The sequence below is a fragment of the Pan paniscus genome, chromosome 13 (assembly GCF_029289425.2).
Source record: "Pan paniscus chromosome 13, NHGRI_mPanPan1-v2.0_pri, whole genome shotgun sequence".
NCBI classification, from domain to species: Eukaryota; Metazoa; Chordata; class Mammalia; order Primates; family Hominidae; genus Pan; species Pan paniscus.
The window spans coordinates 33,846,246-33,860,860 of NC_073262.2; the positions used below are offsets into that span (position 1 = coordinate 33,846,246).

At 34.2% G+C, this 14,615-nt stretch overlaps 1 protein-coding gene across 3 annotated transcripts in view; it reads left to right on the forward strand.

Annotated features, from left to right (window-relative positions):
- LRP1B (LDL receptor related protein 1B) overlaps positions 1-14,615 on the forward strand; it is a 1,910,203-nt gene that overhangs the window by 1,075,765 nt on the left and 819,823 nt on the right. For all 3 annotated transcript variants that reach the window (XM_034954060.3, XM_034954061.3, XM_003822825.6), the window contains exons 8-10: positions 5,397-5,619; positions 8,628-8,799; positions 12,436-12,579. In XM_034954060.3, coding sequence (XP_034809951.2) covers positions 5,397-5,619; positions 8,628-8,799; positions 12,436-12,579 — 539 coding nt within the window. The remainder of the gene's footprint in view (positions 1-5,396; positions 5,620-8,627; positions 8,800-12,435; positions 12,580-14,615) is intronic.

Genomic DNA, 14,615 nt, shown 5'->3' on the forward strand with positions numbered 1-14,615 from the left:
TAAATGGTATTATGCTACTGCGCATAGGGCTTCCTCTCTCAGAAACACTAAATGGGGCAGGTTTAGGTAAATAAGGACGTTCAACGAGTCAACCACATTGCCTGACATATCCAATACACGTACACTTTTGGAGGAATCACTAGTGGGAATGTTTCCAGAATATAGAATAGCCAGCCGACAGTGGGAGTCCATATGTCAAGTTTAATTTCTGTGTGTTTATGTATAAACTGAAAACCAAGTACAAGAGAGATTTTTCAAACAACAAAAGTGAAATCCCCAAACAAGTAAAGATCAATAAATAACTGTCTTGAATAGTCTTGGCTAGACAGACAAAATAGCTTAATTGTTTATTATCCACATGCTTTAAGTGGCAGAAACTAACAGAATTTGAATTTAAACCTTTTATTTCAAAGACTCATTACTTTTTCAGATTTGTAATTGCATTTTAGAATTACAATGCTAAATATTTAATATTCCTACTTTATTTCTAAATATACCTCAATTACTCTATATAATGTGGAAAATTACTTTCTTGTTCAAGTTTTGTACAAGGTACAATGGCATAAAAATGAGGTTATATTGCTATTGATGCTATTTGGATAACACTAAGTTACTATAAAAACAAGAAAAAAATAAAGTTCCTAATGCAAACCTTTCTGAGGAAAATATGTATCATTTTCCTGAAATAAAAAGGAAAGCAGTTGTCTTCATTAAGATAAATTAATAAACATGGAGGGTTTGCCAGACCCTAATCATAACAATGATTTTTGAAATCTGGCAATATATGGCTCCCTACTCTTATGTCTTACTCCCCTCTTAGCTAGTCCCCATTTTGAATCTTGTTATGTAAAATACCTTGTTTTTTTAACTTCACTTCAAAAAAATCTTGTTGTGTAACCTAACTTTCTAAAAAGTTAAAATGAATGATAAGTCATTTCATTTTCAGAACCTTTTGAAAATTTCTAAATTCCGTCAGTAAGTTATAACTAACATTTAAGAGTTAAGGACGGGGACTGACTATGCAGTTAAAGGACATGGACAGAACTTTGATGTATTTAAATTCCCTTATGTTTTTTTGAGTTAAAGTACAGAAGCATTATTTAAAATGGATATCACTGGCAAAAGCAATTCTTATTTTTATCAGCTAAAAAAAATACATGCTTTAAGATGTCAGTATGTATAACAATTGCTTTCCTTTAAAGTATAGAAATGATTGGTGCCATAACTCTGTAAGCACAGTGCTCTGTCACTGTCCATGAGCGCTCCCTTTGTGACTTTTGATTTATGTTAGGCAAGTTTACCAATAATACTCGAAGTTTCTTACTATCCTCAACTGTATAAAACTTATATGACTGTAGTGAAACGGGGCTGCTCATACAATCACAAAGATGTCAGACAAAAACAGTTTCCCATATCTGACGGGATAATGATGTCAAAACAATAAAACCCTGTTTACTAGAGAAGCTGCATTATGAAAATAAAGAACGGGATGAATAATTGAAAATTTGAAAGAAATGTTTTCTTTTGTGAGCTAATAGTTAAACATCTTAGAAATAGAGACAGTTGTTGGATTTGGGTTTCTTTTAATATTAATTTTTGTCAGTGGAAACTAGAATGACATTTAAAAATAAATGTAGAACAAGAGAACAGCAATGCCCCTTTTTGCTGCATAACAAAAAATAGTTGATAACACAGGTGAGAACAAAGAAAGATTTTTAAAAAGTATTAGTATTGCAATCCTAAGGGAATGGGGCATAGGGCTGAATTGGGACTGGTCTCCACAATCTACCATGAGTTTTCCAGGGAGAGTGCTAAACTGGGCCCTTGGTTCCTGGTGCGGGGAGATGCTGAAAAAGAGACTAGGACCCTGGAAGTTAAGAGAGTTAAGTGTTCAGAAAACATCAAATATGGTGGAATGAATGGGATTCCAAACCACCGTTGAAATTCCTTTTTGTGTAATTTTGGGGGTGGATCATAGGCTTTCCCACTGTTTCTAAGCCCTAGGGGTGGTAACAATAAAGTGCAAAATCATTGCATTTCAGTTCAAAAGGCATAATATAATCTAATTATAACATTATGACAAAAATCAGACAGATCTCAAGTTGGAACATTCTTCAAAACAACCCTTATCTACTCTTTGGAAATATTAACATCATGAACAACAAAGGAAAGCTGAAGAACTGCTCAAGATTAAAGGAGTTGAGCACACACAATGTATTAAACACAATGTATCATGTTGAATTAGATTCTGAATCAGAAATTTTTTCTATAAAGAACATTATCTGTCAAAAGGCAAATTTTGAATGACTATACATTGCACACATTGTTAAAGGAATTGATTATGAGAGATATACTGTGGTTATGCAAGAGAATGCCCTTGTCTTTCCTAACCTTCTTAAGAGATGGATACTGAAGTGTTTAGGAATAGAGTCATGATGTCAGCAGTTTACTCTGAAGTGGCTCAACGAGTATATAAAATAGCCAACGGAACAAAATGTAAACAACTGGCGAATTTAGGTGACGGGTATAGGCATCCATTCTACTATTCTTAAAAATTAAAAATTTTGTGTAAGTTTGAAATTCCAAGTTTTTCAAAAAGCTGTGACATTTATGGCTCCGGCAAAAACTAAGGATAAGGGCTTTGAAACTATTTCATCTGTAAAATACAAATTATCTGGTACTTTTGTCTCTCAGGGAAATCATAAGGATCCACAGGATCGTGGAGTTTGCAGAGCACCATTTACTTGTTTATGATTTGGAAAAATATTTTATAGAAAAGAAGAGAGTGATTTTTAACCCAACAACATTTATATTACAAATGACATAGTTGAATTTTAAATATTTAAAAATGTTAGCTTGTGTTTACCAATTGTAATGCAGCTATGCCTCCAGTAAAGAATGCCCTAGGAATGAAACTTTTCTCTGTAACAGGAAATTTTAGGGTAAAATTAAACACCACTAAAAACAAGCACACAAATAAATATTTATATCATCATGTGACTATAGGCACTCAATAGCTGCAACTTTATGTTCACGTTGCTATCATTCTTTAGAACTCTGATTTTTTGCATTTCAATCAAAAGTGAACAGAGCTCATCACAGTCGGGAATCTGAAGTCTGAGAAGGTTCAATTTTGATCAGTTATATATTTACATGTGCTTTTTTTCATGCTTGGCAGAAACTTAGAGAGTTATCTCAGTCCGTTTTATGATTTAGAAAAAAATATGAGAATCAGTTGCATCAGTCTTGTAATAGAAGGTCAAAAAGAATGAAAAATTTCTTGAATGAATAACTCAAATTTTCTGAAACCATCATCATCACCTGGTTTATACTCTTCCTCCATAACTAAACTTCCCAAACACAAGTGGCAAAAATTACTAGTATTTTACTGAATATCAGATTCAGTGACATTTTCTTAATCTATATCCTTCTTTTTTTTTGCTTTGTAAAGTGATTGACCCAGTCAGCCACTCGATTTTTTATTCTGAAAATTTTCTGTTTTAGATGTCTATGAACATCTGTGTTACTGCTAACTTCTGACCTCCTTTACTCTTATTTCTCTAATAGCCTGCCTCCAAGGTTCTTGTCTTGAGATGCCTCTTTTTTTGTCAGGGGTCAGTGGATCTCATTCAATTAAGTCATCTGAAGATGACTTTATAGAAGGCTTCATCTTCAGACTCACCTCGCTCCTTAAGTACCATGTAAACAGTTGCAATTGCCTGCTTCATAATGCTATCTAAACGTAGTCTCTACACATCACATGATAGCTAGAACCTTCATTTCTCCATGGCCAAAGTCAAACCACCTGTACACCAACTCCTCTTCACCTCTGTGAAATGAACCAGTGAGAAAAGAAAAATATAAAAGGAGAGGCATTGTGAGAAAAAGTTTCATGTAGCAAGAATAATGAACACTGTTCTATAGTAAGAAAGAGTGAAACTGGGTACTCCTTATAGAAACAGAATAGCTATGAACAAATTGATTTATAAGTGAGGAAAACAGAGATGCAGGATGGAAGCAGGAAGAGAGAGAGAGACGGAGGGGGAGAGGGAACGCGTGCATACCAAGCAGTGATTTGATCGTTTAGCATGACAATGAGAATGCAGGGTGTGCCCTTTATTTATTCTTCACTAGGCTAGAAAGATCTTCACCTAAATAAATATCACTTGAAAAAATCATTTTTAACTTATGATAAACTGATCTTTCAAGAACATTTGGTGAAATATATACTTATAATAAAATCTAGCTTGTACTATTACAAATAGTATGCACTAATGTTTAAAAATTAGTCAATGTCTCCCACAGCAGAGAGAACTAAATTAAAATTAAAGTTTAAATAATGTGTTTAAGCTTTAAAGATACCCCATACTGTTAGATAATGTAAGTATGTTGAGAAAAGTAACTAAAAACTAATTCACCAAGTTTGTAAAATCAAATATTTTATACTCTAGGTAATCTTAATATTGCTCAGTCACTGTAAATCGGATTATTCTTGAGATTGTATTTAAGTCAAGGCAAGATGGTCTTCTATTTACAAATGTAATTTAGTCTCATGAGTGGGTAATCTTGTTAAATATTGTCAGGTTAATTAAAATTGATTTGTGTTTACTAAACATAGTGAATACTAATCAAATATTAGATACTGAGGTGTTGGAGTTACATTTTAAACTTTGACAGACACCATTAGCACAGTATGAAAGAATTTGTTGTCTCAGAGGTCAACATTACTCTTCAGCCTTTTCTCCAAAATAAATATTAAGAAAAAACAAGAAGAAATGACCTATACTTTTTAAATACAATTTTGTGATTTGGGAATATTTGGGAGAATTTGGGATAAGTTTTGGTGGGGAATTGATTATTTATGTTTTATTTCTGTTGCTACAAACAGCACATTTGCTTTTCTGTCTGCTTAATTCCATTCCAGGTTTGCTATTCTCCACCACTCATAGTGTCATTGAGCTCCACATAATAACTTTTATAAGACACAAACATTACCAGGCAATTTGAAAGGCAGGTTGAAGATAAAGGCTGATAGCTCACATGCCCTGGCCTGGTGACTTGGCTCACTTCTGAAGCTTACACTGAATGTGGTTGATGTGCATTAGCTCTATGAGGCTTAAAGAAACATTTCTGCTAATACAAAAATAAACCCACTATAATCATTCATTTTGGGGAAATTTTACAGTTGTTGGTTAACCTGCTCCCTTATGCCCTGCAATATTCATTAGCAGATTTCTCTGTTTATGAGTGATATTATAAGGAAATGGTTATATGAAGCCAACAGATGTAATCACTGAAATAAATTAGAAGAAAAAGTTCTGTTTTTTACAGATGGCTCCATCAAATGTGCTTCCCTCCCCCACCCTCCACTTTAACATTTAGTTTTCTTTCAACAGAAAACTTTTCTTTACTGACTACGGGAATGTCGCCAAAGTGGAGAGATGTGACATGGATGGGATGAACCGAACAAGGATAATTGATTCAAAGACAGAGCAGCCAGCTGCACTGGCACTAGACCTAGTCAACAAATTGGTTTACTGGGTAGATCTTTACTTGGACTATGTGGGAGTAGTGGACTATCAAGGAAAAAATAGACACACTGTCATTCAAGGCAGACAAGTAAGTACAATTTTGTTAGACAATGCTCCTAGGGTAATAAAATGAAAGAAATAATACTAAAAAGAATACCAAAATTTGCAATACTGAAAATTTCTTGTAAAGTCGAGCTGCAATGAGTCATAAAAATTACAGTATATTTCCTATATTGGAGAATGTTCTTTTCACAGTGATATTGTGATATTTCCACAAAATTGGAGATGCCTCTCTTGCTCTTTCTCCCTTCTATTAAAAACAGAGAAAACAAGTAAACAAAAAACAAAACAACAAAGACAAAAATGCTGTATTAGCAAGAAAGAAAAGTATTAAAATAGGTCAGATGTTATGGCCTATTTACTAAAAACTAATTTAAGTAGTTCATTCATGAGGAGCTGGACTATCATCTGTCCCATGTGGCATAGGAGATATTTTGCTAACAAAAACAAATGCCTGTTCACAAAAGTACCTTTATTATAACAAGTTCGATTAAATTTTGACTTCTGATGTATTCAAGTACTTCCTAAAAAGAGAATTCTGTGAAAGTCACGAAGGTCAAAATTCTTCCTAAATGTGTTACTTTTTACTTTGCTGAATTACAATGTTTTGCAAACAACAGTCAGTGAATGCCTAAAAGAGATCTCTAAGTAGAAATCAGCCTTATTTACTATAATATATTTAAAAATCTGATTTTATCTCACTAATGGCACTTATTTTATGTGAGATTCTTAGTCTATGGAGCTGAAATATGTGAATCTCTTTGGATTCTTTTGCAATGCAAGACAGGTACATTCTGTAATTATCCTCTAAAGTTACTTTTACTTTCTAATCAGCTTTTAAAATGAAATCCTTTCTCCTTCCTTGACAGATAAAGAGATGCACTAATCTGTCTGGGGTGGGGTTGGAGTGGGGGAACCTGTTCAATGTTAAAGGTGGGCCAGTGCTTTCTCTCTCACCTTCAACTGCCCCAAAAATCTTGATTCCTTTCAAAGCTCTTAGTTACAACCTTAGAGGACCTGATCTCTGAGATGATTATCATGGCCCTTCTCTTTACTTATTTGCAATTAAAAAATTAAACCTTGTTATGAACATAGGGAGTTCAAATAAATTTTTTCATGACTACTTTAAAAAGTTTTGAAAGCCTAAAGTGTTTATTCTTTTTTCCCCATGTCCATTGCCTGTATTTTGCTTGTTCCTTAAAATATGCTAAGTCTGCCACTAAATAATTAAACATAAATACAGTTTTTGAAGTACTGGGGCTGAAGGCAAAATGGTTTACCTACTGCTCCAGGCTTCTCCTACCTCTGCCTAGGGGGTAATTAGCAGAGGTGCTTATTTTAGGGGAAACAGTCTTTTCTGAAGGAAGATAGGGAGGTAGTAAGTGAATTTTATCTTTACTGGGTGAACATGTTTTCTACCTTGACCGATTGCCTCTTATGTAGCAGGCTTTTTCTCCTGGGTTATGAATTGGCAGTCATGTGACAACAATGTTGATATCCCTTCACCACAGGCTCCTTGGTTGATGGCCCCAAACTTTGGGCAAAACATGCATGAGACTAATGGCAAGGGAAGAGTCTTGAGCTTGCTTATAATTTTTGTAGGACAAAAGTATTACCCAAGTCAAAATTGGGTCATAGATATTTTTAGTAAATTTGATGTCAGCTAGGCGGAAAATGATATTAGTAAATACACATATGCCTGGACCCACACATAAATACAACACATGCCCATACTGTGGAGTAACATGTGCATACAAAAAAACTATTCGGGCTATAACATGGAATAGTTCTCCCTAGTAATTCTTATATTTTATGTCCAACCTAAGCATGAAGAAATGAGATAAAACCCAAAAACAACATGAAAAGCCAGTCTTTTTTTAGTCGCATCTCATACAAGAAGACCAGAAATAGAAGTAATGAGTCATATATGCTAAAAAGATAAATCAAATGTTTTTGTTTAAACTATAGAACTGGCAAGATTTTCTGGTTAAAATAGAACATTTTGTGATTTTGTTCTATAAGTATTTTTATAATCAAACCGCACATACTTTTTCAAATTCTCTTTAACTGCAAATCTGTGTATTAAAAGTGTGCAATATGATGCCGAAAGTAATGACAGATGCTTTTTCAACAAAATCTCTACAGCAAATCAAGTGGCAAGTTCACTTTACCTTGGAACAGAACCATTTAAGTTAAGTAAATGAGTAGCCAAAGGCAACGTGCCTAGCATGTGCCTTTTATTCAGAAAATCAGTACATGTATTCTTCTTTTTGCTCCAGGGGAAAACTTTCTAAGTTCAAGTTATCCATTCCTCCCCATAAACTCTAAGACCTTTGCCAAAGAGAAGAGCTGGACTGTTAACTAAGTATATGGATAGCAATAAACATCATAATTCTCAAAAGAAACAGTTCTATTTCCTATGATAAATTGGCTTTAGAAATAATGAAATTTCTGAGTGAAATGTTGACATTTATTTACAATGATTGCAAATATGTGATTTCTTTATATATTACTTTCTGTGCTGGAGCAAGTGGTAGTCTAAACATAGCTTGGGACCAAAAAGTTGGATTTTGAATTTATAAAACAAATCTTTGGAGGTGCTTTCTCATTAGTCTTTTCACAGGGAGAGCTATGTTTTTGCAGCTTCTACATGTCCATTATTATATAAACAAGTAGCCCTTAAAATATCTCAAATTATGTATAACAGTGTCATAGGCATATTATTGAATATGCTTGAAAGTCTTGCTCTCACAAGCCTTTGAAAAATAACTACTAAATATGCTCTCTTAATGTCATATGAATACAATTCTGTCCCTACATTTGGAACTGTTTTAAACACTACTGCATAATGTTTTCTTCTCCAGAAAAAAAAAGTTTTAATCAGGGAAATGTTGAACTCCTTGAGAAAAAGTAAATAACATCCTTGCGGTTCTTCTGCTGTGGCCATTTTCCATACTAGTAAATAGCAATCAGCTTTTCTTTCAAATTGCAAGCTACATAATTAAAAATCATAGTTATGTTTTGCCCTCTTTATAGGTCAGACATCTTTATGGTATAACTGTGTTTGAAGATTATTTGTATGCAACCAATTCTGATAATTACAATATCGTAAGGATAAACCGATTTAATGGGACTGATATTCACTCATTAATTAAAATCGAGAATGCTCGGGGAATCCGAATTTATCAAAAAAGAACTCAACCAACAGGTAAGTGGGAAAGCTTCTTTATAGCCTTCCTAATGGTAGATTGAATGGGGATATAGTCCTTGTGCTTTTGTATGGTGTTGAAGTGAGTGAGTCATAAATTCTCTGCTTTGACAGCAAAAGTAGGCATGTCTGCTTGTTAAATGGAATAGAGCTCCCGTCACAAGTCTAAATGACAGATTGTTCAATTTCTAGTGAATCGTTTCTATGATAGAATTGAAATGATAGCTAGATTTAGATTCAGGAAGGGGCTTTCAGTCGTGATGAATGTAGACAGGAAACCCAGATGCTAAAGTTATTATTTTTTCCTTTTAAATATCATTTTGGTAGACAAATTTAAAATCAGGTGACTGCCTTGAAGTATCTGTCCAGTGTTTATTATAGTCATTGGGCTCTCCTAACTTAACATTGCAATTGTTCTTTAACACATATTCATTAAAAAGTAATTTTCAATGAGAAGGCTGCAGTTTTTCTCAGAAAAACAAACCAGTTGTTTCTACAGGAGATTAGTGATGCTGTTCATCAATACAATTTAGGTTCAATCATACATAAAAAAAGAAAATATAAAAAGCCACCAGCAAAAATTTTTACTGTATTTTATACTTGTATTTCAAATTAAAACTAGCCTAGAATTATCTAAGCATTAACATATATCTAATCACGGCTGTACATTGTCACAAATATGTTTACAACAGACTCAAATTTAAAATTCTGTAGATGGCCTTATTAGAGTTTAATATTAGGATTTATTCATTCATTAATTTTTCATGGACAATCTACTATGTTCCCGAAACTATTCTATGTATACTGTGAATAGAGCAGTGAATAAAACAGACAAAATAGTCTTGCCTTTATGAGTTTACACTCCAGTGGAGAAGCTATAATACAAAATAACTAAGTAAATTATGTATTATATTAGAAGGTAATAAGTGCTATAGAGAAAATCAAGAAAGTAAGGTGGATAAAAATGTCAGAAATGGGAGCAGTCTTCAATTTTATATGGAAGAGTCAGAAGAAGTTCCATGGAAAAGATGACATTGAATAATGACTTGAGGTATTTGAAAGAGAAAGGCATGGGGATTGTATTAATCGGTTTTCACACTGCTGATAAAGACGTACCCAAGACTGGGCAATTTACAAAAGAAAGAGGTTTAATTGGACTTACAGTTCCACATGGCTGGGGAAGCCTCACAATCACGGCAGAAGGCAAGGAGGAGCAAGTCACATCTTATGTGGATGGCCACAGACAGAGAGCTTGTGCAGGGAAACCCCCCTTTTTAAAACCATCAGATCTCATGAGACTTATTTGCTATCACAAGAACAGCATGGGAAAGACCTGCCCCCATGATTCAATTACCTCCTACTGGGTCCCCCCCAACAACACCTGGGAATTCAAGATGAGATTTGGGTGGGGACACAGACAAACCATATCAGAGATATCTGGGCAACAACATTGCAGGTGGTGGGATGAACAAGCACAAAAGCCATGAGGAGAGAACATGTCTAGACTGTTCAAGGAGTGGCAAGAATACCTGTTTGTCTAAAGCAGAACGAACAAGGAAAAGAGAAGTAGGAAATGAGGCTGGAGAAACAAAGGAGGACCATAACAAGTAGGGCTCGGTAGACTATTATAAAAAAACTTTTGCTTATACTTTTAGTGAGATGGGAAGTCCTTAGAAAGCATTAAACAGAAAAATCTCACGGTGTGACTGACATTTTTAAAGAACCAATATGGCTACTCTGTTGATAATAGGTAGTAGGGAGGAGAAGGTTGGAAGATTACAGAGGATGGTGGATTGGATCAAGATCCAGCAGTGAAAGTGGTAAGAAGTAGTGAAATTCAGAATATAGGCAAATATAGAGCCGATAGGATTTTCTGATACATTAGAGGTGGAGTATAAATCAGACAGTGGTCTAGCTAGAGGAGTTGGAATAATTTAGTTACTTTTTAGATGGGGAAACTAAGCATGGAGTGAGTTTAGGACAAAGATAGTAAATTTAATTTTCATGAGTTACTTTAAATGTTTATTACAAATTAAAGTGAAAATATCAAGGGTATATTTAAATATACAACTCTGGAGTTCAAGGGGGAAGTCCAGGCTTGAGATACCAATTTGGGAGTCATTGACAGACAGGTCACATATAAAGCCATGACTATGGAGGTGAACACCAAGGCAGTAATTACAAATGGAGAAATAAGCATTCCAAATAATGGACACTGGTATGCTCCAGCAATAAGCTGAAAAGAATAGGAAAAACCAAAAGAAGAGACTGAGATGAAGCTTCTTAAATCCAATTGACCATAGGATTTAGCAGCATGAAGCTCACTGGGATCTGACAAGGGCAGTTTCAGAATTAAGTGAGTATATGAGTAGAATGGGTTTGAGAGAGAGAAGAAGGAAAAGAATTGTAGAAAATGATCATTGGTAGCTTTGACAGTGTGGATGTAAGCTAGGGCAGAGAAATGGAGAGCTAGTTGAAGGAAGGATTGTTGTGGGAATTTGGGTTAAAAGATTTTTGATTAGATGTAGAAATAATGGTATATTTGCATGTTGATGGACATGATCCAATGGAAAAAGCAAAAGTGATGATAAGATTTAGAAAGTGGAGAGTTGATGATTAGTTGAGAGGAGATGCAATCTATTGTATAAGTGGAGTCAGGTTGGAAAATAACAATAACACTCTTGGCAGGAAAAAAATAGTAAAAATTGCATTTCACTCATCTTCTGACTTACAGAATGAAGAATACAAAGATAATAGGCATAATTTTTAAAAGCATATTAGTTTTATTATGAAGAGAACACTGCCATGATATTCATCACCATTTCAAACAAGTGGGTGATCTAAAAGAAACATAATTACAATAATACATAAAATCTTACTCATATTATTCCTATTATTTCTTTTCACTTTGATCCATCTTTCTTTTCTCATCCTCTCCATATAGTACTTTTCTTACCTTTTTTCTTTAGTAGCTTTTATGCTCACAAAATATTCTTCTACGCCTCAATTTCTATACATATACTCAGCCTCCACCATTTGACAACTACCACACACACACACACACACACACACACACACACACACACACACATTTTGTGGTAAGAGTCTCAAAATGACAATAGACTTAAAAATTTAAAAAATATTTTGCCTCAGCACTTCTCAACAGTGTATAGATAATCACTGAATCACATTTCCTCTAGTTTGGTTGCCCATATGATGAATCATTTCAAAGGAAATCCTTTCTCTGCTTAACTACCTAACCTGGGATTATTTTTATGGATCTTTGTATTCATTTTAGAAATTGGTATTTTTAAAAAGGATGAGAAGCAAGTACAAAAAAAAGTCATGTTACTTTTATTTTGCTCACCGGTGAAGAGTTTAAATTAATATAAACACATTTTATTTCTTAGAATTGTTTTTTTAAATGCTCACTTAGGAGGATTTTGTCAAATCCCTGTCTCCTCTTCTATGGGGTTTACACTCTTTTGCATTCCATTATGGTGCTAAATAGTTGAGTATACAAAATTTTGCTAAGATTCCCTGTTTTTACACTATAGAAATTTTGACATACTGATGCACATAGTTATCTTATCTTTGAACTTGAATTTCACGCATGCTGTTTTTTATTTGTTGTAGTCAGAAGCCATGCATGTGAAGTCGATCCATATGGAATGCCAGGGGGCTGTTCACACATCTGTCTACTCAGCAGCAGTTACAAAACTCGGACTTGTCGCTGCAGGACTGGCTTCAACTTGGGAAGTGATGGCAGGTCATGCAAAAGTATGTTGTTAAAATAAAACATTTGCCAGCAGCTACCCCTTTAGAATAGGATTTTAAGTATTAATTAGCAGCATCAACATCAGTCATAACATGAGACTTCAACAGGTGAAGTTTGCCTGCAAATATATACTGTCCATTTTTCCCAAAATAAGTATTTTTCTTTTGTGATAATATGAATGAGAAACTAACCAGGCAGTAGAGTCACTAAATTTATTGATTTTAGGGAAACATTGGTTGAGGAAGATTTTTAGAAAGATGCTTCCCTTAATTCTCTAAAGAATGTATTTGAGCTAATAAGTTGGAATGATTAGTTGATCAGATTTCCTCTTATTTGAACCAATATGCTACTCCTCATAATAGGCGTGTTGCTTGTTTCGACAGAAATCCATGTATAGTCAGGCTTCATTTTATCCAGCATCACTGGGGAGTGAATTCACTCCATGATTTAATTTGTCATGATTCAATTTTTCAGATAGCTGAAGCTATACCTAATTAGAGATCAAACATTTAATGATTTTATCAAAAAGTTCTAATGATTTTATCAAAAAGTTTTCTAATCTCTTAGATATATCTTTGTTTTATTTTAAAAATAGGCCAGAATAATTTATTTTAATTTAAATATGGTAAAAAGGATTTTAAAAATGACTTTCATAACTTAATATTTTGCACAATAATTAGTTAAGGTCTTTTCCTGGGGTCTTGATAATCAGGTATAGTAGAACGGCCCTGATTGAAATGATCCTAGTGGGGACTGTTGGTCTTTAAATGTTCCCCAAACACCATTATTTTTAATTTTATGATGACTGCTTTTTACAGTGTCCAGTTTGTCTTTACCTTTGTCATAGCGACAACTTTTTATTTCTGTCAGTCCTTTCTCTCTGGTCACAATCGTGTCATCTCTTCCACCCTCTGGTCATGTGCTTACTAAGGACTGTGAAATTAGATCACTAAATGTGTTAGAATTTGAAGTCTGAATGGTTAGAGCTACTAATAGAATATATAGTTTAAAGTGAAGAATCAAAGAGTCTAAACTATGTTAAAATGTATGCATTTTTGTACTTTGTTTACATTTTTTATTTGTGTTCCTGATTTTGTATTAAATGCTGGGAATGTGAAGGTAACAGGTCTCATGTTTCTAGGCCTTCTGGATAATTGAGGGTACTGAGTTTGAAGCCTCATGATAAAAGAAGTTTTGTGTGTGGGTACATGTGTGTCTATGTAGTGTGTGATTTAAAAATTGATCTGGATGGCACTTGGGAAATATAATCACACACACACACACACATATATACACACATGCATATGTGCATACATACATACACACATTGGAGGAAAAACATAAGATCAGAATTGCCTATTATTCAATTGTCCCTAATGTAGTACATCACCTGGAGTACATTAAAAGTCATCAGAAACAACTCCAGCTATTTGAAGCAACAAGAGATTTAATGTAAATAGGTGCCTACAAAATCATTTAAAAACCTGGACCAGTAGCTTCTAGACTGGGTCTTTGGAATATTCCACCAAACACCATTAAACCAACCTGGCTGAAAGCTGGAACATCTACCATACTCAGAAGCTAGAGCATCAGGGAGCCACAAATGAAAATGTTAACTTTAAAAACATACCATTTAGCTGAGATCCAAGGATTAGAAAGCTTGCCCCACAACTATCAGATGTAGAGTTAAGTCTCATCTGATAGTCCCTAACTGGCAAAAAATAAAGAAGAGGAGGAGAGGAGAGACACCCTGTTCCTCACCTCTTGATATAGAATGGAAGAAGACTGCTGTGGAAAAATTCAGTGTCTCCATTAGATTGATACCAGCAGAAGCGGCAAAAAGGGGACCTTTGCCTCACTTCCATATTCTAAACTTGAGCTAGCATATCTGATTTTAGGTAGTCAAATGAAATCCACTACCCTTGGCTATATGAGTGTCTGTGAAATGTATTTTTTACTATTCAATTGTCTATAGTACAAGAAGACACACTAGAGAAACTTAAGTAGGTATTAAAGAATACCTAGGAAATGACCAAAG